Here is a 26,826-nt window from a genome sequence, read left to right as displayed (position 1 = left end):
TAGATTGCAAAGAAGGTTACTGTCGTATGACAGCTATCAACACAAAAGTTAAGATGGCAAAAATAGAGGAACTTTAACAGAAACTGAAGCCATTAGATAATATGAAAATTGAAGAATTTTTTTCAATGATCTAGAAGGAAATATCATATCTTAATATCATTAAAGATCGCTTAAAATTCATAGTTAATGAGCGAAAAGATTCTTTTTATTTGAAAGTTAGTATATGGGAAAAAAGCAACAAGTTATAGAAAATCACGCTTACTTATTTGACATTCCAAGTGATCTGGCTCCTCATACTTCTATTATGACACAAAAATTATCAATGACAGACAGTCATCCCGTACATATTAAGTAATACTGCTATACTTTATCATTAAGCCAAGGAATAAAAACTTAAATAAAAAGATTATTAGCAGGTTGTAGGATAATAAAATCAAATAGCCCTTACAGTAATCCTTCTTAAGTAATATCTAAGAAGCAACGACCTGATAGGAAAAAATATGGGTTAGTAATAGATTACCGAAAACCGAGAAATAAAGCTATTTCCAATGCTTGTCCACTCCTTAACATTACAAAGAAATTAGAACAATTTAGAGGCTTGAAATACTTCTACGTCTTCATCCAGATACTTGCTTTTATTTAACGAAAGTTTACCCTGCAGATAGATTTAAAACTTTTAGTACACCTAACAATCATTAAAATTGTATAAAAAATCTGTTTGGACTATGTTATACATTAGCCACGTTACAGAGTTAAATGGATGTAATTTTATCGGGACTAAATGTTCTTTAGTTCTTTGTATTTCTTGATAACATTATTGTACGATCAGGAACTTTAAAAGATCACGTGAGAGGAATAAATAACTTACTTGCAAGGCTTCAAAAACTAAATTCAAAACTACAAGATCGAAAAATGTTAGAGAGTTGCGTTGACTCAGTGGGCTTGTTCCTGATACAACGCTGTTTAAGGCGCCATAGGTTCGATTCCCAGTGAATGCAGATTTTTTTTAAAACTGTTTTAATCGGAAAAATATCCTATGTAACTCCAGCTGCTTTGGGGTGGGCTTATCTGTAGAATTTTCATTCAGAGTAATTCCAGGATTTTTTCCTCGCCCCACAGGTCTTCGGGGCTAAGTAAATGTGAAACAGTGTTAGGGGTATAGGTGAGGGTTAGTGGATTCGATGCACCAGGCAGGGATCGCTGGCCTTACCGGCGAGGAGTGGTCCCTGAAACATAGGGCTTCTCTGGTGATGGTATTTCACCTGGATCCAATGCTTTGGCAGAGAGTGCTGGATTAATCGGCGAGGAGTCGAAGTTCTGAAATATTAAGTCCTCTCCGAGAGAAGGCTTTACAGTGGCAAGTGGACCCGATGCACCATTGGTACATAGAGTAACAGCTTAACTGGTAAGGTGTTTCAATAGAGAAACTCGCACTGTGCCCATAGATAAGGTACAACATCAGTAAAAAGGGTTAAAAATGGGTGTGGCAATACACCCTGACTCATAGGGGTGGTGAGTAGATGGCTCTGGTGACTAGGCCACTAGGCTGTCACGGTAACCCAGTGAAAAGAAAAAAAAAAAAAAAAAAAAAAAAAAAAAAAAAAATGGTTTGAAATGCCCGAAGTAAGTGATTCAGAACGTAAAATAAAAATCTATAGAGTAACACTAAGTTTATAAGAGTTAGAAACTATTAAAATGTTTTCGAAACCAAGGAGTCAGACGAATGTTAAATAATTTATGGAGCTAGCAAACTGCTACTATCAATTTGACAAAAATCTCGCTTGATCACTTGATACTAATTCTAAGAAATTTACAATTAGTTCTCAAATAACAAGTAAGCATAGAGCCCTAATGCAGTTACCTGATAATAAGCATCACTTCTCAAAACTGTTTCCTTGTTGATTTAAAGTTTTTAAATAATAGCGTCAAAGATAAAAAAATTTTATATTGCTAACCAGACCCACTTTTTCCTGATGATATTATAAGTAATACTCAGAATTTTTTTGTTCGTATACCCATCTACAGAAGCATTGAAAAATTGCTAAAGAACATTATATAAATTAACAGAAATCCGTTGGATAAGATTTCAAATTGCAGAACAGTCGTTGTGCTCTGCACAAAATAGTACTACAATTTAGGAATTGTGTAGGAGTTATTCTTTAAATATGTTACTGACAGAGATTGAATAACAAGGTACAGAAAAACTAACGCTTAACAATAACTGCATTATTCAAACTCCTGGCAACATAAGGATACTCAAAGTTACAGAAACTTACTACTTAAGATCAAAATTCCTTATGACTTACTAAATTTTGTTAATCTTCGTGACATTAAAATAGTTACCATTAAAAGTGATAACTTTACTTTTGATTGATAGAAGCAAAAAAACCGATATCAATGAATGTGCATAATCTAATGAAGCAATAGCGTTAATTAGAAGAAGAGACCTTGGAAGGTATAGTATTAAGAAAAAAAACAAATTATAAAAATATGGCAATAGTGTTTAAAATCCTCATGGTGAACTAAGTTATAACGATCGCCATTGCTACAATTTTATTAACATGAACTTAAAATTAAAAAAGAATTCCATGATTTTACCATGATTTGTATTTAAGGCTTAATCAATGAGATCTAATAAGCCTTAAATTATTGTAAAACATATCAAAGCGTACCAAAAAGTATAAAAAATCGTGAAAAACTTAGTGCTACAGATTTCTGATAGATCAACTAAGGATGACCTACCAGTAAAAGGTTACTACTAGGTCATCAAATATGCGACTAAAAGTCGTAAGTAAATAATATCTATGCCCTCAATGAACAACCTCGTCAAAACTGTTGCATCAATTTTGTTTAGAAAATCATTTTCATTTAAAAAAAATTACAATAAGTGTTAGCGGTAAGTTTAGTGTTAAATGGCATAGTTTAAGTTATTAAACATTCAATCCACAAAAAAAAATTTAGTATTTCACAAAGCTCACTACAAATAATTACCCGGAGAAATAGCAACTAGCCTACAAAAATGCCGAAGCAGTAAAGACTTACATGACGTAACAGAAAAATTAAATTTTTCTGAAGCTAAACATCATTTACCAGTGAGTATGTAGATACAATAATAATGTAACATTAAATTTCCATAACAAATAAAAATGTTTGATCCGAAGCCACGAAAGCATACAAAGAAATAGACAATAAACTTTAGTACCCTACCTTTTTTAAGTTATACTTCTATTGTGCGTTATGCACTAGAGTGAATGAATGATTTAAAAATTATGGTTTTAAGAGAAGATAAATGTGTCACAAAGGTAGTTTTTTTTATTTTACTCCCCCCTCACCGCACCCCGTACCACCGCACCAACCTGCACTAGTCCCATATACACTATACTACACCACGCCGCACCATGTCATGCCACCACAGCACACATTTTAAGTTCTTATTAAATTCTATTGCTCGTTCATACTGATTCCCTTAAAAAAATGCTTTACTTGAGATCCGAACAGTCGATCTCCTGCACACGCGCCAACCACCTTACCCACTATGCCATGAAGAGTTCCGATATAAAAAGTGGATTTCTTCTTGTTATGGTGTGGTTCGTTACTTATTCTTTACTTAAATGTTAATTTACTGCTTATTCAAAAATTTAAGTAATAAAAAGTTATATTAAACCACACACTGTTTATTTAATAAATTTATTTCTTTTAGCTGAATAAAACATTTTAAAGGTTTTTTAAGGTATCTAGTTTCTTATGGTATTAATCGGATAGCCTAAATAATTTGTGTACGAGAGATAAAAAGTAGGGAGTAAATAGCATAGTCAACCTAATTTTCTTTTGATAAAAGTGTGCTAGGAATTTTTAAACTTAACGATTTTTATGATATAGCATTGAAGTACCAAGTCTTATTAAGGCCAATACCAAGTTTAAGATCATAATTTTGAGTAAAATGGCTTTTAAAACTGATTTTGTAAAAAAGGATCATGCTACGAAACAAGCCACGCTAACGACAGACAGTGTCATCAGTGCATTTTTATCTCCCTCATAAAAAAATGTAGGAATATCAATATCGTTTGTGCAAATATCTCTGTAACTGCTGACGGGGTTTTTTTCAAATTCTGCACGTGCTTAAAAGACGTTGTCATAAATAACATAAGGTAAATGTCCCTATTCGTGGAATGTATTACTATTCATAGAGTATGAGAATTCATGTATTTGTTGTACAACTAACTTGATAAAAAAATTGTGGTAGTTGTATAATTTATAAATTTTTATGAATTCACAAGAAAAATTTAATTCTACATATAATAAATGACCAATTTTAAAAATAATTTTATAAATCGGAAGAAAGTAATATATAACCTATCTTTAGAACTGTACGTATTATGGCACCAAACTTCAACAAGGAATTTATATACTTCTAGTCAACAAATAAACGTTATAATTATTTTTTGTTAAATAAAATAGTCTTATGCAAGTAAAAAAGCTTCAATTGTCTCAAAATATTATACTAAATTTAGGTTTCTTAAAAGTTTCAAAAATAGCGACACAATATGGAAAAACAGGTACATCGTTTTATAATTATGTACATTTCGGTCTTATAATCTTTTTACAAAATAAAGTGTTTGAACAATTGAGAACCATATTCAAAAATTAGTATAATAATGGTAAATTTATAGCACACCAGCAAATACCAAAATCTCTTCTGTTCAAGCTCACAGTTAAGAAAAACAATTAAAGAAGTAAGTGTGGTAAAATTTATAGTCATAATAGGGACTATAATTTTATCATTTTTTTAAAGTATTCTCCTCGCTACGTCAATCGTAATAGATATTTATCAACAAGTTTTTTGGCGACTTTCATTGGAGCCAATGTTAAAGACGACGAAAAGGCAAAACTTCATGAATTTTTTCTTGAAATCTGTAGACTGGATTGTATATTATGTTAAGAGACATTATTTATACTGTGCTTCTTTACAACATATGTATTTTTTTAACGTTTTCATCGATAAGTGAATTGCTTCCCAACTTTTTTAAAAGAGATAAAAACAATGTTAATACGCTATTTAAAATTTGAAAAGGTTTACCTAAAATAAATCTACTCTACAACAAATTTAAAAGCTTTTGACGAATTATTGCTTTATAAATGTAAATTCATGTGATTTTTCAATAAGCTTACATGTTAAATTAAGATTTTTCTAATTAAACATATAAAAAACGGTACAGTTACACGATCTGCAGTTTTTTTATTTTCTATTTTTGATCCTATTTCAAGTACATGTCGAACATTCAAATAATATTGGTCGTAACTTGAAGCAACATTTAGTGGCGTGGAATGCTGCCTTGTTCAAGGTGGAGTAATACGACAGCATGATCATTCTTAGTCTGTCCGATACAAATATAATGAGGGTATTAAGAATGTACTGAGAATAAGTGTGTGAGCAAATGTGTTAGATCTAAGCTTGATGTTAGAGATGTTACCAGCACCTCTTGCCATGACTTTTATTATCTACATTATATATCGTTTACAACTGATAGTTCATTGTGTATTTAAATAATTGTTAGTATCATACTTTAATGATTTGCATGCACTCGTTCTAATGATAACTGCATCATTTTTGTATACAACATTGTTTTATAGATAATACATGTATATTCATGTTTAGTCAGGCATAGAATTTGATAGATATTTCTTGGCATACTTAGCTACCCTAGCACCTTCCTTCCACTTGTTTTTTTTTCTTATAGTTTTATCTGTTTTCTGATATACCCTTTGATTTATTGTTTCTGTTTTTTTTCCTTTACCTTTTCTTTAGTAATACAGGAACCTTAATTTTATAGTATCAGCAAAAAAAAATTGCTCCTTAATTCACTACATACCACTGAGAAAACTTTTTTAAAACACCATGATTGTAAATCTTCGAACAAAAAAAAACATAATACAGAGTACAATACATTACATGATAAATACTTAACAACTGTATTTTAACATAACAGCTTAACATATGTATGTTCTGCTTAATTTCACCGCTTTTTAATAAAAGCAAGAGTGTATAAGAGGACAAAAAATACTTTCTTTTAATTTTAAACACTCACAACTTCGAAAATCTCCTCTTAAATTATGTTATGTAAATTTGTCTTATTACCTTGCAAGAATTTTTGTTTAATTAGTAGTTGCTAAAGGTAGGAACAATTAAAGTAGTCGGGTGTTATATTGATTGTTAATACAGACAAAGCATATGTAAGCTTAAACAAAATTTATTTGTCATCTTTATACAAGATCCTGTTTGTACATACAAAAGCTTACGTGGCAATTAGAAAAAATACGTTTTATATATATATATATATACATATATATCTTCCTACATTATAAAGTTATCTAAGTGGGGCATTCCACACAACCCCCCACAGCCCCCCATTCACCCCCACTGCCCCCACCAACCCCCCAGAAAATAAGGTAAAAAACTGTCATTTTCTCCCTTATTTTGACATATTGCAGTTTTTTCTAAGACCCCCCACTGCCCCCCACATCCGCCACAGACCCCCTACAGTCCCCCGCACATTTTTTGTGACCCCCCACAGTCCCCCTACTACCCCCCACCGTCTGCCACACTTCTTTTGGAGACTGTGGATCACATCGTATTTATCGTATTTCTTGGACCTAGATGTGTATACAGACTTGTACGTGTCGTATATGGATTAGTCTATTATTTTTAATCCGCTCTAATGTTAAATTACTTTAAGACAAAACTGTCTGATCAACACGATTTATCTCATCGTCAAGATAAATTTAAAGTCAAAATTAAGTTATAGGGGGTCATTGCGCAAAACATTATTATTATTATACATTACATTATAAAGTTAACTGTTATATTATATAGTTAACTGTGTGGGGCATTCTAAGCAACGTTTCACCATATAAAACTATTTGTATTGCGAGTTTTAAGATTATTTAGTCATTTATGTTTTTTTCAGAGTCTTTAAAAAAAAAAAAATATTTAATATATCATAAAAATAATATGTTATATATTTTCGTACCGTAAAAATGTTTATTTGCAAGAATAAAAACTTATAAGAGCATATTTTGTTTTTTACAATATATTTTGTTTTCATCTATTTTTCCACACCATCCAGGAGGTAAATAGATAGACTTCATACTTACGAATGATTTATAACTATTTCATTGATGCATCTAAATACGACCAAAAATCAATTTATATCAATTGTAGTTCCATTTATTCACATTAAGATGACTTATTCTATGTGTCAACTTATAAAGCCCTATCAAACCACGAAGACTTAGGTTTTTTCCTATTCTGTTTTAAATCAATGTTAAAATTGGTACAGTTAGTACAATCGGCACAACATAATATAGATTTATGGGATGTATTATTAGGTAATAAATTTTGTCCATACGTATAGGAATATCAAAATCATGTTGTTATTATTAGATAAATTATTACTTATAATCCACAACTTTTTTCCAAACTACATTTTCAATATTTAAAATGTTTTCTCCATCGATTTAAACAAAAATTCCATTTTTATTTTTGCAACTCAATAAAGCCACGTATAATTGACCATGAGAGAATAAAGGTTCTTTCAAGTATAATCCTACATAATCAAAACTTTGACCTTGAGACTTGTTCATAGTCACAGCAATTGCTACAACTAATAGGAATTGTTTTCTATATAAAATAAAGGGTAATGATGAAGTATTTCCAGTATTTAATGAAATTTTAGTAATAAAAACTTTATTACTAACTTTTTTCCCGTAACTATTTCGCCTTCTACGTTAAACTTCAACAATTTAGTAATTCGCAATCGTGTACCGTTACATAATCCGTCTGATATACTCAAATTTTTAATTAACATAACCATTGTACCTATTTTTAATTTAAGTTCTTGAGGTGGGAAGCCTTCACGAATATTGTTTAAAATTTCTACGGGAAATTTTATATAAATATTATCATATGATTTATTAACACCTTAATAGGTTGCAGTATCGATGCTGTAATAAGTTTTTGTCTCTCCATTTAATTTACTTAAAATTTCATTGTTTAAAAAAAAGGATATTCATTATGTGAAGTTAGTATTACGTTATTACCAGAACAGTTGTTGTTTTTATTAAATATTTTAGTACAGACGTCATCTGTTATCCAGGATTCAGAAATGTTAAATGTTTTTATGTCCCCTTCTCCAATTCTTAACAATAATTTCGAAAATTCTTTATGACTCGAACAAATATTAGTTTGTAATCTTAAAATTTTGAAATACTTCCATAAAAATGATGATTTATTAGTTTCTTCTACTATCGTAGTTCTATTACCGTTTTTTATAACTGAAAGGATTTGTCGAAAATCTCCTTCTAATACTGTTAATTTATTACCAAAGCAAAGTTTTGTATTGACACAAGTCTCTCAACGTACTATCAATGATTCCTAGAGCTTTTTTCGGAATCATAGAAGCCTTGTTCCATATAATTAAATTAACTTTCCTTAAATTTTTATTTTAGTTTCAAATTCTAAAAATACACTCTCAATATTATCTAAATCTAAAGGTAAACGGAAAGTTCTATGTCTGGTCAGACCTTTTGGTAGTAATACCGATGCAATTTCTGTCCAAGCCATTGGCAAAATACTTTTACCTCTAGAAAGAAAATAATAAATGAGTGTCTTATATAAGTAGGTTTCTCTGGATTCTCCAGGACCATCTGTGAAATATACTTTTTCTTCTTGTTCACAAATAGTTAAAAAAATTTTCTTTTGATCTTGATTTTAATCTATGTATATTATATAAAACATTTTTTTTTGAAACATAACGGAAAGTTTAAAAAAAAACTCTCCACGTACCACAATAGTTCCTTCTGGATGGTGTGAGAATTTACTGATTAATATATAACTAATGGTTAACCATGTAGATCAAAAACTCTTCTTCCTTACGAAATTCTAGGCACCAACCTCTCCCCACTAACAGATAAAATTTAAAGTCTCTTCTTTCAAGTAAGAACAGTAGGGGGTTGTCCTGCAGAGCGCGCAGGGGGGCAAAGCCCTACTAGTATATACACACACACACACACACACACATATATATATATATATATATATATATATATCTACAGTAATGACAAGTCACAGAAATTTTCGTTTACCTTTAGATTTGAATTTCGTTGAAAAATCATTTCGTGAATCAGAATCAAAAAGAGAAAAGTTGAAAGCAGTAGATTTAGGAATTTGGAATGAGGCTTTAATGATTCTTCAAAAAGCATTTGAAATAGTCGACAAAACGTTGCGTAAATTATAAAATAGAGACATCCATTTTTAAAACAAGTTAATAATTTTAGGTGAAGATTTCTGTCAAATCTGGCTGGTTTTAAAAAACAGTAACAGAAGTATGACTATATTCGAAAGTATCAAATCATCATTTTTTTGGTCATATTTTCATAGAATAGAATTAAGTAATAATATTCGCTGTAATGACTCAGATTTTTCATAATTATTGTTGGAAATCGGAAAAAGAAAAACAAAATCATTTTAAAATTATGGATTATGGAAAACTGATAAAATTTGATCGACGATTTTCTTAAAACATAAAAATTATTCAATACATAATGTTATTCTCCCTTCTCATAATGAATATACTCAATTTTTGAGCAACAAAGTTCGCACTCTTTTACTAGGAAAAATGAGAACTTACTATAGCATAGATCATGTAACTTATAAAGTAGTTGATGAGTCTGATGACAATATTTACATAAATTTTTTGGTTAAAGTTTTAAATAATATTTGTGAAGGTTTGCCACCTCATAAGCTAACTTTAAAAATTGGAGCAATCGTAATGTTGATCAGGAATTTAAGTACTGCTGACGGCTTATGTAATGACACAAGATTATTAATTACAAAATTATTTTAATACAGCATTAAATCTGATATTATAACTGCTGGAAAAATCGGAGGAAAGTTTTGTATTCCAAATTTTACTTTGAATACTGAAAATACATCATCATTACCTTTCATTCTGTACAGTTAGCAATTTCCTTTTGTATTAGCATTTTCAATGACCATTAATAGATCTGAAGGCCGAAGTTTTGACAAAGTTGGCTTATGTTTAAAAAACCATTTATTCTCTCATGGCCAATTGTACGTTGCTTTATCAAGGTGCAAAAGTAAAAATGGATTATGCATTAAAATTGACCTGGATGACGAGTTAGAAATAGTTTTCAATTTGATTTAATTGTATTGAGTAAACGAATTTTACTGATTAATTTTATCTCTAAGTTTAACAAATAATATTATCATTATTGAAATATAAGACTGAACAAATTTTTTTTTAAAGTGAAAATTTCAGACTCGTAACAAAGTAGCTTGTTCCAGTACATGAACTAAAATTATTAAAACTGCCTCTTTGTGGAATGTAGGGCTCATGGCGAGAACCACGATTTAGACATTCGACTGGTTCGTTAATTTTATATTGCATTTGTACAATTTTGTAATGTAGTAAAATTAATTTTCTAAATATGATTATAAATAACTTTATGGAAAATTGAATAAAAAAAATCAACGGGCAATAAGCAATACCTTATAGATGGTGTAAGAATTTGCTTATCATGTGGAGGGTGGTGGGGAAAAGATGGGAAATTTTAACCCGATTGAAACATGTAGGGGGCGGTGGGTGGCCGGGAGGGTATTAACAAAAATTGAGGGGTGGTGGGGGGGGGCAATAGGAAATGTTAACCCAATTTAAATAATAGAAAAATTTAACGAATATAACTTTTTTGTATAGGAGCAGTGGGGGGTTACAAATATTGTGAGGGGTGACAGGGGAGAGGGTCAGTGGGGGGGGGTGAATAATAAGTCAAGGCCAAATTATCGGAGAAAATGAGTGAATCTTAGTTTACATTATGGGGCGGGTGTATGTTGGGGACTGTGAAGGGCCTGTGGGGGTCTTATTGCCAAACCCACCAAAATTACTATGTAATATATGAAGATATACATATGTGTGTGTATGTGTGTGTGAGAGAGAGATAGAGTGTGAGTGTGTGTGCGTGTGAGCACGCAAGTGTGGGCGTATAAGCTTTGAGGTGCATCTTTAACGTGCACATTCACTCTTTTCTGGAGTTACATGTACACGTCATAATTGTGTATACGAATAAAACAACGTCTCTACTGCAATTATGTTATTACGTTGTATAATGCTGAGTTGTAACGTGACCAGCCACAATGTTATAATGCATGTATGTATTCGAATTGTACGTCATATGCAAATATGCAGAAATTATCTTGTATATAGAAATAAATGAATTGTTTAAGCGTTGATTGTCCAATTCTAAGAACATTTACCATTTTTAAGATTAAGATTAACAACTTTTTTTTATTGCACTTAGAAAAGATTGTAAAATTTTGGGAAAAATTAATTGTGAAATTTGTAAGCCCATAAGTCACGTTTCAACTCAAACTTATTGTTTCTTTTATTGCTGTTGCAAGCTTGCATCATCAGTGTTTAACTTTCAATCTCACTTGGCAAAAAAACGTGATTGGTACTGTCGTATTATTTTTTTCTAATTTATAAAATCCCAACATCAATTACTGTCGTTTCAATCTACTGTTTTGCTGGCAGCACATTTTTGCAATAATATTGCTAAGAGATTGCCGTAACCTAATCAGAGGCAACTTCTTATGTATTCGATAATATAAAAACGCTTATTTAAGAGAAAAAACCTCTGTTTTTCTGTTTCATTCCCTCTAATATTCAAGGTGGCTCATCACCTTTTTAAAACTCGAGCCATTGCATTCAAGTTGAAATCTAGGGTAAAGTATCACTTAACAGATGTATAGATCAAATTTTGGAACACGTTGCAGACCTCAATCGAAAAAAAAATATTCAAAATTTGAAATAGTAGCACTGATCTAATTAGGTATTTTGATTTTTTTATCAAAAGTTTTAGTTTTTTTACGGTAAAAGTCGAGCCACATACTATAAAAACTAGAAATAAGTCGCTTAAGCAATTTTTTTTACAGTGAAACCCTGAAAGTCCACAGAAAACCAACTGAAAAAAAATATATGTCATGTTGAAAGTTTAAAATGAAAAGGTTAGCCTTAGCATGTAAATAAGCGGATTCATATTTATAAGTATACATATTGAGCATGCTACTTAATGTTTTTAGATTAAATAGTATGATTTTACACAAACGGATACTACAAGGATTATGAGCCACCTTAAGTCAACTCTCGACTCCTGCGTTTCACGAGAATACTATACATGTAAGGCATAACATACGTATTACAAGGTCATCAAAAGTCTTTGATTACGCTAAGGAGCAAGGGACAGTGAAAGAAGCACATCAAAAGTAGTTTTGGCAATAGCAGAGAGAGCAGAAACTCCATTAACTTCGATTCCAGCCACAAATTTATTTTTGTTGTATAAGGAACCCCTAAGAAATACTGCACAAAACTCTAGGAAACTCTAAAACAACAGTATCAACAATTAGTGATGGATGTTACTTAGCTATCAGTAATGAAATTAATATTGAACAGTGTTAGTGTAGTCTGAAAAATAACGATAAAACGAGTAATTTATTTTATTTTGATGTAATAAAAAAATTATTTAAATAAATTTTATCTACATCATAAAAATAAGGAATTCTTATCAAAAGAAAAAGAACAACTTAAGTTTGTAAGCTAAACTCTAAAAGACCCATAAACGGCACTATAAAAATAAAACTAATAAGACCGTACTCTGAAGAAGTTCAGTCATAATACAAGTATGTATAGACTAAGAGCAGGTACATGTTTATTAAGTACGCTGCGTGAATGTATAATATAAGAAATTTAACCTAATGATGAATGAGATTTTCTATGTTTTAAGAACACGGTGTATTTTATTTAACCTTAAAATACGCAAAAAGGCTTAAAATCTTTCTATTACATTTTGAACACTCTACGAATTGTGTGAATTCTCTCGTGTACTGACAAAATTCTGGTGGATATGCCTTTTTTTGTAAAGAATGTTACTCCTCGTAAGGAGTCCCGTACTATTTTCTAAGATTAAAAAGTTATAATGTTATTAATGCTCTGAGAAAGATGATACTTCGGCACGAGAAATTTTAATACTGAATTCTTATTTAACGTGTAGAACTCCAAGTTTCGAAATTAATGTTAAAAGACGTGTAGCACTTGTATCAAAATAGACGTTTTTTTTCAGAACAGATATTATTAACACGTCTCATGTGTTCTAAGCAAGTGAGAGTGAGACTGAAAAAATTGTACCAAGAGCTTCTTCTAACACTTTTTGTTATAGTTATGGCCAAATGCTAATTATATCCCGTATGAAATTGATCCGCAGGCTTACCTGCAGACTTATCTGAAGATTTTCCTACGAAATACCCTGCAGATATCCTGTATACCTTCCTACATGCTTATTTTGCCTAAATCCTGCAGACTACAGCTATTCCTGCAGACTCCACTACAGACTAAACTGCCTCAAATTTTCAAGAAAAAAAGTTGTGTTCAAATCACATTCAATAATGGTCTATACGGCGAGGATGGCATTATAATCTGAATAATGACACTTAAACTGGCAAGTTTAATTATTTTTAGGTAATTTTAAAAAAACTGCAAGTTACAAAAAAGGATGCTTATTAAAAAAAAAAAAGTTCAAAATACTTTTATTTCCCATTTTTAGGTGATATTATTAAAATAATAATGCCATTAACCGCTGATAGAATGGCAGCAGGAAAGTCAACAGGAGTGGCTGCAGTTCAATCTGTAGAATTTGGGAAAAATAAATATGTACTAGATTCTGCTAAATATCTGCAGGAAACTCTGCTGAAATTCAACAGGTAAGGCTGTAGGATCATTGGGTATGAGTTACACATCGCCACACACTATAACTTTGTCACTAGTCAAAAGGCTCGACAGCAGCATTACAAAAACTGTGAAATTCGTAGTTAACCATCGATGATTATATCATTTTTATACTTCCTACACAATACTCGTACATTTTTCTTATACGTATCTTGTTTTATAACATTAATACAAAAGACTGTAAGCCTTTCATTCTGCACTTTCGTAAAAAATAACCCCGCACTTCTTGTTTAAAAAGACATGGCAGTACGTAGCTCTGATTAACGCAATTTATTCTGACACCTACTAACACGTAAAAAACAGTGATTGTAACTGAGTAGGGCATCTTTTTTGAATTATTAAATATATATTTATCAAGAAGATGATCTACATTCTTATTTAACGAAATTTCTTTATATGTAAAAATTCTGTAATTTTTTTTTATCATAGCAAGAATAATCAATAATTAGTTTAGTAACATATACAATATATCTGCTATATGTAACCCATGCACTTGCCCCCATGGCCTCCTACAGAAATAATTCAATACATCTAAACCAAGCCAAGCCATATTGCACAAGTAGGAGCAAAATTATTGAAATAAAATTAATTATTGTGTATTCGTATGAGAGCTATTAAATTATAAAACTGTTTGCTCCAAACCGATGCAAAGACTGCTCTCTCTATATTAGATAATTGACAAAAGTTCTGCAGTGTAAACGAAGTCCTCATACCATGTTGCAGCTTGTGATTGGCGCAGGCTAAAGAGAGAATAAAGATCCCCTTTTGCAGTCTCTTTTAGTCCACCTGCCAATTGCAAGCAGCTTATGACGGAGTCATTTTTCTCCGACCCTATAACATTAAGCACCGAAACGCGTCATCAAGGTGGAATCTATTTTCATTTACAAGAAGCTAATAAAGGTCCGGGTCTGTGCGTTTCATGTTCTACATGAGAGTAATTGGATACAAGGAGTAGTGCCAAGGAGAGAAGAGAAGACATAGCGCCAAAGAAAAGCCCAAGAATGTGTAGTTCTAGTTTATAAGGGTCTACCTGTGTAATTTCGTATTATAAAATATTTTTAATTACCGCGCCATTTTGCTAATCCAGTGTTGCTTCATCGACGAAGAAAGTATGTGTACCTATGTATCTGTAGTAAGCGTATGTGCTATGAATTGCGTCGCGTTCGGGTGTGTGTGAACGATGTCCTGGTGGCAAGATTCAGAAGTATGTATGTAGATATAGTGCGGTAATGCGCGAGGCTGCACTAATTGATGGGCCTAACGCGACACTCTTGCAGTAGCCATCGAGCGAACCAGAGCTTTTCGAGTTTTCACGTTTTCAGTAGGAATCGAGAGAGAATCGAGAGAGAATCGAGAGGGAGAGAAATAAAAGAGCGGAATCAGCTTTCCAAGCCAACCGGGGACGACCTTGCGACCAACGACCGAGGAGACGAGAACTATTGCCACCCCTAGTTGTCATCTGCGAGACCAGGTCATCGACAGGCCCAATAGTTGATTTGACCTGGAATATGGTGAACCCGGAGGTAAGGGTAAAGTAGAGTGTGTGAGCATGTGTGTATTTACGTGTGTGTTGGGGGATCGGGTAGTGTGAGACGCCCCCAGAAAGCGTGGAGTGCGAGAATGGGAGAGTTCGGGGGAAGGTGTGATTGTCACGGATTGTTGCGAAAGCGCCGGATTGCGCCAAGATTCAGGCCTAAAAGCCCACGTGTAAAAGTTAGCCAAAATAAAGTGAAATGTTCGTATAAATCACTTACCTCGTCTATTGTCGTGCGTGTGTTTTTCCTTTCTTCCGAATTTACAGGTCGCGCCTCGTTTCTCCTTGGGAGAGTAGTCTGATCCCAACGGACTACCGCCAGCGGGACCTCCTCAGGGACGAGTCTCCTGGGCCAAGCAACGGACATCGTGAGCGTGGGGACAGGGGTTTTTCGCGTTTCAGGATACAGCGGACTTTGGCGAGAGGATCTTTTTAAGTGTTTTTGGACGTCGTTTCGGGACCACCCTGGCTGCGACACCCTATAGTGTCTCAGGCCGAGAAAAAGCAACGTCACAAGCTACATGAATGTGCGTATGCTCTACACCGTTTGTTTACACTGCAGAACTTTTATCGAATATCTGATACACGTGAAGCAGCCTTTGCATCAGTTTGGAGAGAATAAGGAAACTGTTTCTTTAATGTAAAAAAAGTATAATTGTTTCGATGGTATTTTATGATTAAAATCATAATAAATTATTCCTTCCCCCCCAAGGTTGTATGCTTCGAAATCCAAGCCAAATAAAATGGAAATTACTTTAATGATGTAGAAAATGACAAGAAATGACTCCTTGCATGTGCATACATACTTTTTTTATATTATAACGGTAATTTAAATCGTATAAGGCTTCGTACTAAAAATTTACAACCTAAAAAAAAAAGATAAAATTTAATTTTTATCTTTGTTATAAGATGCAATCGAGAAAACTACACTTTTTTCTTAATTTGACATACGTTTCTCTTTAAAGTTATATGAATTTTATTATTGTTACAAAATTAAATAATAATCAATTTTATTTATATAATTTAACTCCTACCTCTCCAATACGATTTCGTTTTGTTCAAGACACGAGGGTGGCAGTACGAACGGTAACATATAGTGGATACAAGATAAGGCCCATTTTGGTAAAACAACTTTTTGAAAGTTGTAGAAACAGTTGATCAAAATCAAAGAATGTTTGTTTGTAAAATGTTGTAATTTCAAGCAAAAGAAAAGAAAAAAAGTAGTCACATCAAGGATGTAATCAATTTTTATGACTTACTATAACTCATGTCTTTTTTTAGGTTCAACCATGGAAATTTTCAGAATTCCAGAAAACATAACTATAATGTTTCTGAATCCAACATCGGTCCGTGTCTCTTGGAGTACCAGTCAAATCGACAAAGTAGACAAGTACGATGTTTCTTACAAACCTACAGATGCCAAGTAAGTTGTTAAATAATCAATTATTCATATAAAAGATTAAGTAGCAGCGCATTCAACTAAAACATATGAAGATAATACAAGTTTTCAAGCAGCTGTAAATGTAAAAATTGTAAATAACTGAAAATCAATTTAAACAAGTCTAAAAATTAGAAACAGTATGATCTTACCAAGAGCCTCTAAATCTGGATTAGCAAGTTGATATCTAATTAAGATAAAGGTATTTTAAGTATTACATTTAAAAAGTACTCACCAAGCCGACTATTTTTTTAAACAAAATATTATTCAGTTGCATGGTTTTATTGTTACATTTACAAAGCAGATACTCAGAAAGCAATTAAATGTGAGTAACGCAAGTACCTTCAAAAACTCTTGGTTTTTTGTTCCACTGCTTCCTTATTTCTTTTTTGTCGGTTGAACGGTTTTCTTTAAAGGATTATAATACAAGTCATAATTGTTACGTTACTAAACTATGTAAATGGTTCTACTGATACTAGTACCAAGTAGAAACCTCAAAAAATGAGGTTTATTGCTGTGTTACATCCAACTTGCAAAATTTATTTATCTTCCCCTATCCCCATTTTCGAACCACACAACCAATATTTACCTAACCAGAACATTCCAAAATACTTTTCTACCTTCCTCATTTAGTCACGCTCATTTAAGTATAGCAAGCAATAGGTAACGATTTTCCCTAATTGCTTCTTCCCAAAATATTTTGCCCTTGGTGATTTAATTAGAAAGCAACCAGCTCCCACCGCTTAAAACTTAACTGTACTTAGGCTTAGAATTTTAATTTCTGTCATACACTAACGTAAGCTACTCTTGCTATGCAGGAAACAAGAGCGCTGTCTTTTGGTTCTTTGACATTCTTATCTTTTACTTAACAACGTTTCGAATAATAAGCCTGCTATGCTTCCAGGAAATAGCACCTTGGAGAACAAAATACGCACGTTCAAGAAAGACAAATGAAATTTTTCTATTAACGCCTGGAGATAAGTTTTATACTGTAGCGTTAAAATCAATACTCTTTGCATACAGTTGCTTCATTGTCACGAAAATCGTCCATGTGAAAATTTCAACTCGGTCTTTGTACGTATGATTAATGAATTTTATATGATAAGCAACGCACATACCCATCCTACGAAACCCTAGAATCATCCTTGCCCTCGATAATTTGATACCTATGTCCACCTGATTATCATGCCACGCTTGACCCTTCAACTCTCTATAGTTCCTACGTTGCTACGCTGCCATTATTTTACCTTCCCAGTTCCCTCTTCGTTTTCCCGTTATATACCTACAATAAGTTCGCTATGCCCTTTGAGCGGAGCACCTGTTACCAATAGAAATTTTAGCCACCTACAATTTTTATTTTAAGCTATATCACCTTCCACCACTTGTAGTTTTTCTCTCTCCACTGTAATTGTAACCTTCATAACTATTATTATGACTATTACCGCTAATTATAAGTAATACTCTTTGTCTTCTGGTGTATTTTATAATTATTTTTAAGGAATACTTATTGTATAGTCGTTCTACTGCCTAAATCCACCCCTCAAATTATATATAAATACCACATGTGCATCAGCATATGCGTAGCCATTTTTTTCCCTAGAACATTCAACACACGGGACATGCCTTCCACTGCACATACGTCACATCATGTGTTTCGTCCCAACAAAGAGACTTGCGCAGACTACACTGCGTGCATACCTATACACACTCATACACCTCATTTGCGCACGACCAAAGCAGTTTAGATCGGAAAAGCTTGGAATCTCGGCTCAGGCCACACCTTAGACTTAAGACTGGGAGCATCTTTTTCTCACCTTGCACTCGCCCACAGAACCCACAACCTACCAGCTTCAACCATGCCGTCACATACAGACACACACATGCGCGCGCGTTGTATATAATTTTATTTCATTCTATTTCTTCCATTTCTTTTGAGGAGTATTTCTTCATTCTTTCTTTTTCCTTCTCTCTTTGTGGAGCTTGTTCTTGCGCTACTACCAGGACGATATCCAGTAGTAACATTAGCAGTAATCATGTTCTGGCAACCACCAGGACTTCTCGCTCATCATAGACTCTGCCACCTTCGGTGTTTGTTCTGGGCCAGCCTAGGACGAACCCTAACTCCACTCCTCAACCAGGCAACCTAACACTACTGGTCAGGAGCCAGACCTCTCCTTTCGAGAAGGAGTCAGGCATTCACGTAGAACTGACAGTGGGTTCAATGCCAGTCCCCGCACCACCACAGCAAAATAATCCATATTCCTCGATCAATGTACGACCCAGCGTACGGCATTGGGTTGCCAGGACTAAAGTTTCAAAAATGCATCCTGCTGGTTGCGCTGGACGTAACAGCTATAAGTTCATGAAAAAAATTGTGCTTAAGTATCCAATTTCAAGCAGTACACTCAAAGCCAAAATGAGTAAAAAAATGTCAGTAAGAGTGAGTTCTTCGAATAATTTTTTTTTAAATAGTGAAATAGCAAAAAAGTTATTTATTCATTGAAAATATTCTCTTGTTACGAGTGTATTTCAAGATGAATCTTTTTTAAAAAAGAGTAGAAACTAAAAAAAATTGTTGTTAAAAAAAAAACTATAAATTCTCCTTTTGTAATGATTTACACTTTTAAACATGAAAATATACTATTATTAAAACAAAAACTACCAAACTAAAAACCTTATGTAGTTGTATGCGGTACAGTTGTTATTTGAAAAGAAGCAACTATAATGATATTCAGTGCCTTTTTAAATAATGCAGCTTGTGCAATTCAATTACCTATAAACTTTATAAAAAGAAAACACAACTTTTTACAATCTGTAATATTTGTCAGAAACTATTGGAAGCTGGGCCAGCAAGTTATACAGATTTCAAAATTTTGCAAAAAAAATTAACATGTTATTCTGTGTAATGATGTAACTGCCTTACTTAATTATTGCAATAATTGTCTCATAGATAAAGGATAATGTTTACAAAATTCATTATTCTTGAAGTTGTTTTTCTACATGGGCGTTGTGCGCTAGAGTAAATAATTTTAGAATTCTGACTTCAAAAAAAGATGTGACAAAATAGAATCTCTTTATTTTCCTCCCCACTTGCCCCACCCAGCCCTGTTACACCATCACGCACTGGTTTCATACATACCACACCATACTACACCATTCTCTGACTTGCCATGCCATCACATCACACATTTCGAAAAAAACACTTTCCTTGAGAACAAAACTGGTGATCTATTGCCCAGAAGCCAGGCATCTTACCCACTGTACTATCAACGGTCCAAATATAACAAATTCAACTACTTCTTGTTATAGTGTTGTTAGTAACTTGATTTTTATTCAAATGTTTCAATACTCGTTATTAATTAATTTGGTTTACTAAAAATTCACATTTTTCAAAATTGTCAAATAGTTCATTATGTGATAAGTGCGCGCATCGCGTCTCGCGCACGAGTTACATATACTATTTTTTGAAACTGTGTGTGAGAAGATCGACTAAATCGAAACAAAATGTTTTTATCGTGCTTTTATTTTTTTTTATCGTTGTTATAGATGTTTATCGTAACATTACAATTTATAAAATTCAATTCAATTTTCTTATTTTTGTTTGAGATTTCCATTGTTTCACGATTTTCCTTTTCATTACTTCCCTTTCTTTTCTTCAATGGCGATCCAAACGTAGCATTTTGCGTGGTAGTCAGAACATAGTCCACCCTTTGATATTGTGAATTGTCCTTTGACTCGGCTTTGACATTATTTATTTCTACAGTTGCATAATCAAATCTTATATTAGACGTAGAAGGAATTTGATTTTCAACTGCATGAGAATCGGCAAGCGGTGTTGTTAAGTTGATCACATCAGTGATTTTTTTACTCATTTATTTTTAGTTGTAAAGCGACTTTTCGCTACTGTCACTGATTTTCAACTTCCGTGCCTCATAAGATCGTTTTCATTACCTCCACCGTCTGCAAGCAACGTTGCCAAAGTCCTTCTTAATCTATGGCCTATATATAGTTCAGGATCTGGTAACTTTAACCATGTGGCTACAATTGTTGGAACTTCACCAATTGAATTCACTCCTACTGGCTGACGTTTACATTTTTCTTTATCGTAGAACAAAAAAAACGATCGTGTGATACATCTTTAGGCCTTAAGATTGTGTACATTTTGCAGATTTTATAATAATCTCTGGCAATAGTGAATGATCGATCAATGTCATTCTTCGTCTCTTTGATGTTTAAGATAAAGCTGTCTGAGGTGTCTTTGAAGTTTTTAACATCGTTTAAAATTAGATTTGCCAGCTCACTCCATCGACATGCACCACTTATACCAAAAACATGAATAACCTGAAAATAAAATTCATTATGATCGTATCGCTTAAAAAGCGTTATTAGAAGTAGTAAAAAAAGCCTAATTCAATAATTTACTTTTTTACATAAATACACTTCCTTTGGAGCTTCATTAATAAATTGACAGATTTTATCAGGCTCGAAAATCTTGGCCTTTTTTTTTGTATATCGCGTTTCTTTTCTTTATAAAAGCAAGTAACGTGTGATAATAGCCCAGATCGATGTGATCAAAATTTTTGACACACGTTTTAATCATCGAATATTGTGTCCATAGAGTTGATGGAGCATGCATTTTAGAGAGCTCTTTAAAATACGCTATAAATACTTCTTCAAGGAACGATGTTGTCTTCTCTTCTGAGCGCCATTTCTTGAACGCATTGGAAGCTGCAGTATACTGCCGTTTTGATTTTTCAGGCAACGAATTCGTAGCCACTCCTTTAACTGCTTCAACAATATCAGGCAGTAACTCATCTCCATAATCAGTATCATATGATTTACTGTCCAAGCTCATGTTAAAATTAACATTGTTAACACACACTTATAAAGCGCTAATAATGCGCACAAACTTATATAACGCAACACAAGAATAAATCTGATAAGCAGAATAAATCTGATAAGGAAGATAGGGTTATGCTAAATAATTGATGCGCTATTGCGAGTCACTGCTATTTGTTATTGCTAGGTTATGAAATTTCCTCACACACCAGTGCCAATTTCTTTGCGTACGACTTGAAGCACTGCGCAAATGGCATTCCTTGCGAACCCTACAGATGCATGTGAAGTCGATCTTCGCACACACTGTTTTAAAAAAATTTTTAAGCTATTGTACACTTTTTCAAATCTTAAGTCATTAATGGTTTATTCATACAAAATTATATCAATACAAAGATTTATTTTTATTTCGTTGTATTCTATGATAATTTTCTTATTTGTTATTAACGTAATTTTGGCACGGGAAGGCGTTTATCATAGTAAGCGTGGCAAAAATTTAAATAGATAAGAGAAGCGAAAATATGTAGCAACACTGGAAATCGTTTTTTTTATACAGATATATACTTACATACATGCTTTTCTACGTACTTTAACCCTTTTTCCTTCATTAAAAAAAAAACACTTGTCAATTGAATCAAAAGTTTTATAGGTTAATCTAACATTAACCTCCTATATAACTAAAATTGAGAGATTTCTATAAATTATTTCCTTATAAATACAATTTTATATAGTTTTTCAATAAGCTTACATGTTAAATTTAAAAAATTTTTTTTTATTCAACACAAATAAAAACAAAGGGTACAGTTATATGATCTACGAAGTTTCTTTATTTTTCATGCTATTTTAAGGATAGTTGTGATGTTTAAATAATATCAATGGAGACCTGAAGTAAAATATGGTGGCGTGGAATACTTCTTTATAAAAGATAAGGTGGTACTACAGAATGGTTTTGTTTAGTCTTTCAGGTACGAATATGTTGCGGGTATTAAAAATGGACTAGAAATGAGTGTGTAAGTGTATGAGTTTGATATGATTGTGAAGCGTAAAGTAAATATGTCATCATCACGTCTTAACATGGCTTTAATCTAAAGTTGTGTCATGTACAAACTATATTACGTTTTGTTTATAATTGCTCTTTTATTGAGCGTTAAAATATTTTATTAAACTATTTTTAATTAACGTTTATATACTTACTCTAACAACAACTGTCTCACTTTCTTACAGAAAATCATTTAAAAAGGAGTATGTGTTATAGTAGTAGATATAATGTACATAAAAAGTCAAAGTGACAATTTACAATTTTTCACTCATTTTTTTCTCGTCCTAAGCTGTGGAACGGTTAGAGAGTTGCATCTAATAGATAAAATTTGACAAGGTTTTTATTGGTGCTGTTGAATTTAGTGTAGGAAAAATCTTATCCAAGATAAATTTTTGTTTTTACTGAAATCAAATTTTTTGGTTAGATTTGACGTAACGTAGCTGTTTTGCGTTGCTTTTTATAGCCACTGACACTATATCAAATGGATTTCATTAATAGATTTAGTCTCAAATATCGATTAAAAATTAAATTTATTTGTATTTCCACCCTGTGTAGTGATCATCGTTCTTGGATCACTAACAAGATAACTAAAGACAACTTCACTCGATTACACACGTGTTAATAATATGCTATAGCGTTGCCGACTTTATATTCTGCTACTCTATATTTTTTATCAAGTCACTTAACCTAAACATTATTTTTTATTTCCGGTGCATCGTCTGTGCCCACGAGTTTGTTGAGAGATTTTCCAAGCTGGTGATTTATAACGTAGCCAGCTCCCTTTGTGAAATCTCTACTTGCGTGTTGAAGACTCGTTATACTCGTCAGTAATGCTCACATAGATATTTTATCAATGATTACCGCTTGGTAAACGTTAATAATGGTCTGCTAAATCATGCTTGTGAATAAATCTATTGGCGTGTACATGATTTATTATCCTTGTCACTTTTTCCCAAGACATACAGCGGTGTTGCTAACAAAAATTGTTTTATCAAAGTTTACCGCGTGGTAAACTTAGATAATAGGCTGCCGATTCGAGCTTGTGAGGAAATTCCCTTGCGTTCTTATAATTTTTTGTACTAGCCATTCTTTTGTCAAATACATTGATGGGTGTTGTTTGTATTAAAAAAAAAAATATTTTATCATAGTTTACCGTGTGGTAAACTTAGATAATGATCTGCCGAATTGAGCTTGTAAATAAATCTACTTGCGTCTGCATAATTTCTTGTTCCTATCATTTTTTCCTTAAAATATACAGCGGTGTTGCTCACAAAAATTGATTTATCAAAGCTTACCGCGTGGTAAACTTAGATAATGGTCTGCCGATTCGAGCTTGTGAGGAAATTCCCTTGCGTTTTCATAATTTTTTGTCCTTGACATACTTTTATTAAATACATTGATGGGTGTTGTTTATGATAAAAAAAAAAATATTTTATCATAGTTTACAGCATGGTAAACTTAGATATTGGTCAGCCGATTCAAGATTGTAAAGAAATATTCTCGCGTGTTTATTAACTCTTATATTGGTCATTCATTTGCGCAAGACTTTTAGAAGAGTTGCTTACCACAAATATTTTATCATAGTTTACCGCATTGTAAACTTAGATATTGCTCCGTTGGATGGAGCTTGTGAATAAATCTAAGGTCAATGTCTCTATTTTCGATCGCTAAAGTCCTATTGTCTTTCATCTTTTTTTGTGCTAAAATAGCGGAATATGTTACTTTTGGTATCCATGCAATACATTTAAATACATTTTAAGATTACATTTACTTGTTTTTTTTTAAGTTGGATATATTTTAAGGTTATTAAACCTAGTAAAATATAAAGCGAATGGATGTAGGGACTCTTACGAAAACAGAGACACTGACATTACTTGCGTCTGCATAATTTCTTATCCCTATCTTTTTTTTTTTTTTGGACATGCAGCGGTGTTGCTAACAAAATTTATTTCATCAATGTTTACGAAGTGGTAATCTTGGATTATGGTCTGCCGGATCGAGTTTGTAGAAGAAATATACTCACGTGTTTATTAAGTCTTATGCTGGTAATTCTATTGCTTAGGACTTTAAGAAGAGTTACTCACCATGAATATTTTATCATAGTTTACCGCTTGGTAAACTTAGATAATAGGCTGCCGATTTGTGCTTGAAACGAAATTTACTTGCGTTTTTATAATTTTTTGTCCTTGACATACTTTTGATAAATTCATCGACGGGTGTTGTTTGTAATAAAAACAAAATATTTCATCAAATATAACCGCGTGATGAACTATGATGTTAGTTTGCAAAACGAATTTGTAAAAAACACTACTTAAGTGCCTATGACTTTGTAATCTTTTGATTTTTTGTACAAGAGAACGGTGTTGCTTACGAGAATTGTTTTATCAATGTTTACCGCGTGGTAAACTTAGATAATGGTCAGCCAATTCGAGCTTGTGAAAAAAAATTCTCGCGTGTTTATTAATTCTTATATTGGTCATTTTTTTCCGCAAGACTTTTGGATGAGTTACTTACCGTAAATATTTTATCATTGTTTACCGTGTGGTGAACTTAGATGATGGTACACCGAAACGAGCTTGTGAATAAATCTATTGGCTTGTATATAATTTTTTATTCTTTGTTATTTTTTGATCAAACAATGTTTATTGCGCAGTAAACTTATATAATTGTCTGCCGATTCAAGCTTGTGAGAAAATTTCCTTGCGTTTTTATAATTTTTTGTCCTTGAAGACCTTTTGCCAAATATATTGATGGGTGTAGTTTATAATTAAAAAAATATTTTATTATAGTTAACCGTGTGGTAAGCTATGATAAAATTATAAAATTTTGCCAAATACATTTAAAGGTGTTGTTCATGATAAAAAAAATAATTTATCAAAAATTACCGCATGATAAACTATGATGTCAGCTTGCCAAATATGTATGTAAAAAACTCTACTTGGGTGCCTATAAATTGCTATACTTTTGATTTTTACTACAAGACTTTAGGCGTTGTTCCTCAACATAAATATTTTATCAATGCTTACCGCAAGGTAAACTTAGATAATGGTTTGCCAAATCGAGCTTATAAACCATGAGTACCTGAAGACGGTGGACGGGTTAAGTTGAGATTTTACAAAGAAAGCTGGCTACGTTATAAATCACCACGCGGTAAACTATGATAAAATATTTTTTTTATCATAAACAACACCCATCAATGTATTTGGCGAAAGTATCTCGAAGACGAAAAATTATAAAAACGCAAGAGAATTTCCTCACAAGCTCGAATTGGCAGCCTATGATCTAAGTTTACCACGTGGTAAACTTTAATAAAGCAATATTTGTAAGCAACACTGCTGTATGTTTTGAGAAAGAAATGATAGGAACAAGAAATTATGCAGACGCAAGTAGATTTATTTAAAAGCCCGATTCGGCAGATTATTATATAACTTCACCACACGGTAAACAATAATAAAATATTTTTTTTTATCATAAACAACACTCATCATTGTATTTGTCAAAAGAATGTCAAAGAAAAAAAAATTGTTAAAACGCAAGTGAATTTCCTCACGAGCTTGAATTGGCAGCCTACTATCTCAGTTTATTACGTGGTAAACTATGATGAAATATTCATGGTGAGCAACTCTTCTAAAAGTTTTGCGCAACTGTATGACCAACGTAAGAGTTCATAAACACGCGAGGATAATTCTTTACAGGCTTTAATCAGCTGACCATTATCGAAGTTTACCACGCGGTAAACTTTGATAAAGCCATTTTTGTAAGCAACACTGCTTTATGTTCTGAGAAAAAAATGATAGGAACAAGAAATTATGCAGACGCAAGTAGATTCATTCACAAGCTCGATTCAGCAGATCATTATCTAAGTTTACCACAAGGTAAACTATACTAAAATATTTTTTTCATCATGAACAACACTCATGATTGTATTTGGCAAAATAATGTCAAGGAAAATAAAATTGTTAAAACGCAAGTGAATTTCCTCACAAGCTCGAATCGGCAGCCTATTATCTAAGTTTACCACACGGTAAACTTTGATAAAGCAATTTTTGTAAGCAACACCGCTGTATGTCTTGGGAAAAAGTGACATGGATAATAAATTATGTACACGCCAATAGATTCATTTACA

General features: G+C 32.5%; 1 protein-coding gene across 1 annotated transcript in view; it reads left to right on the top strand.

The window, feature by feature from the left end:
* Positions 1–26,826, top strand: part of LOC149373255 (uncharacterized) — an 830,764-nt gene that overhangs the window by 179,729 nt on the left and 624,209 nt on the right. Inside the window, exon 2 of the mRNA XM_089597573.1 lies at positions 16,669–16,810. Coding sequence (XP_089453699.1) covers positions 16,669–16,810 — 142 coding nt within the window. The remainder of the gene's footprint in view (positions 1–16,668; positions 16,811–26,826) is intronic.

This window comes from Copidosoma floridanum, unplaced genomic scaffold (assembly GCF_036245765.1).
Source record: "Copidosoma floridanum isolate Cflo_tuat_1 unplaced genomic scaffold, Cflo_Japanese_pri ptg000034l, whole genome shotgun sequence".
NCBI lineage: Eukaryota > Metazoa > Arthropoda > Insecta > Hymenoptera > Encyrtidae > Copidosoma > Copidosoma floridanum.
Note: the sequence above shows the minus strand (reverse complement) of the source record. Positions and strands in the feature narration are given on the sequence as shown.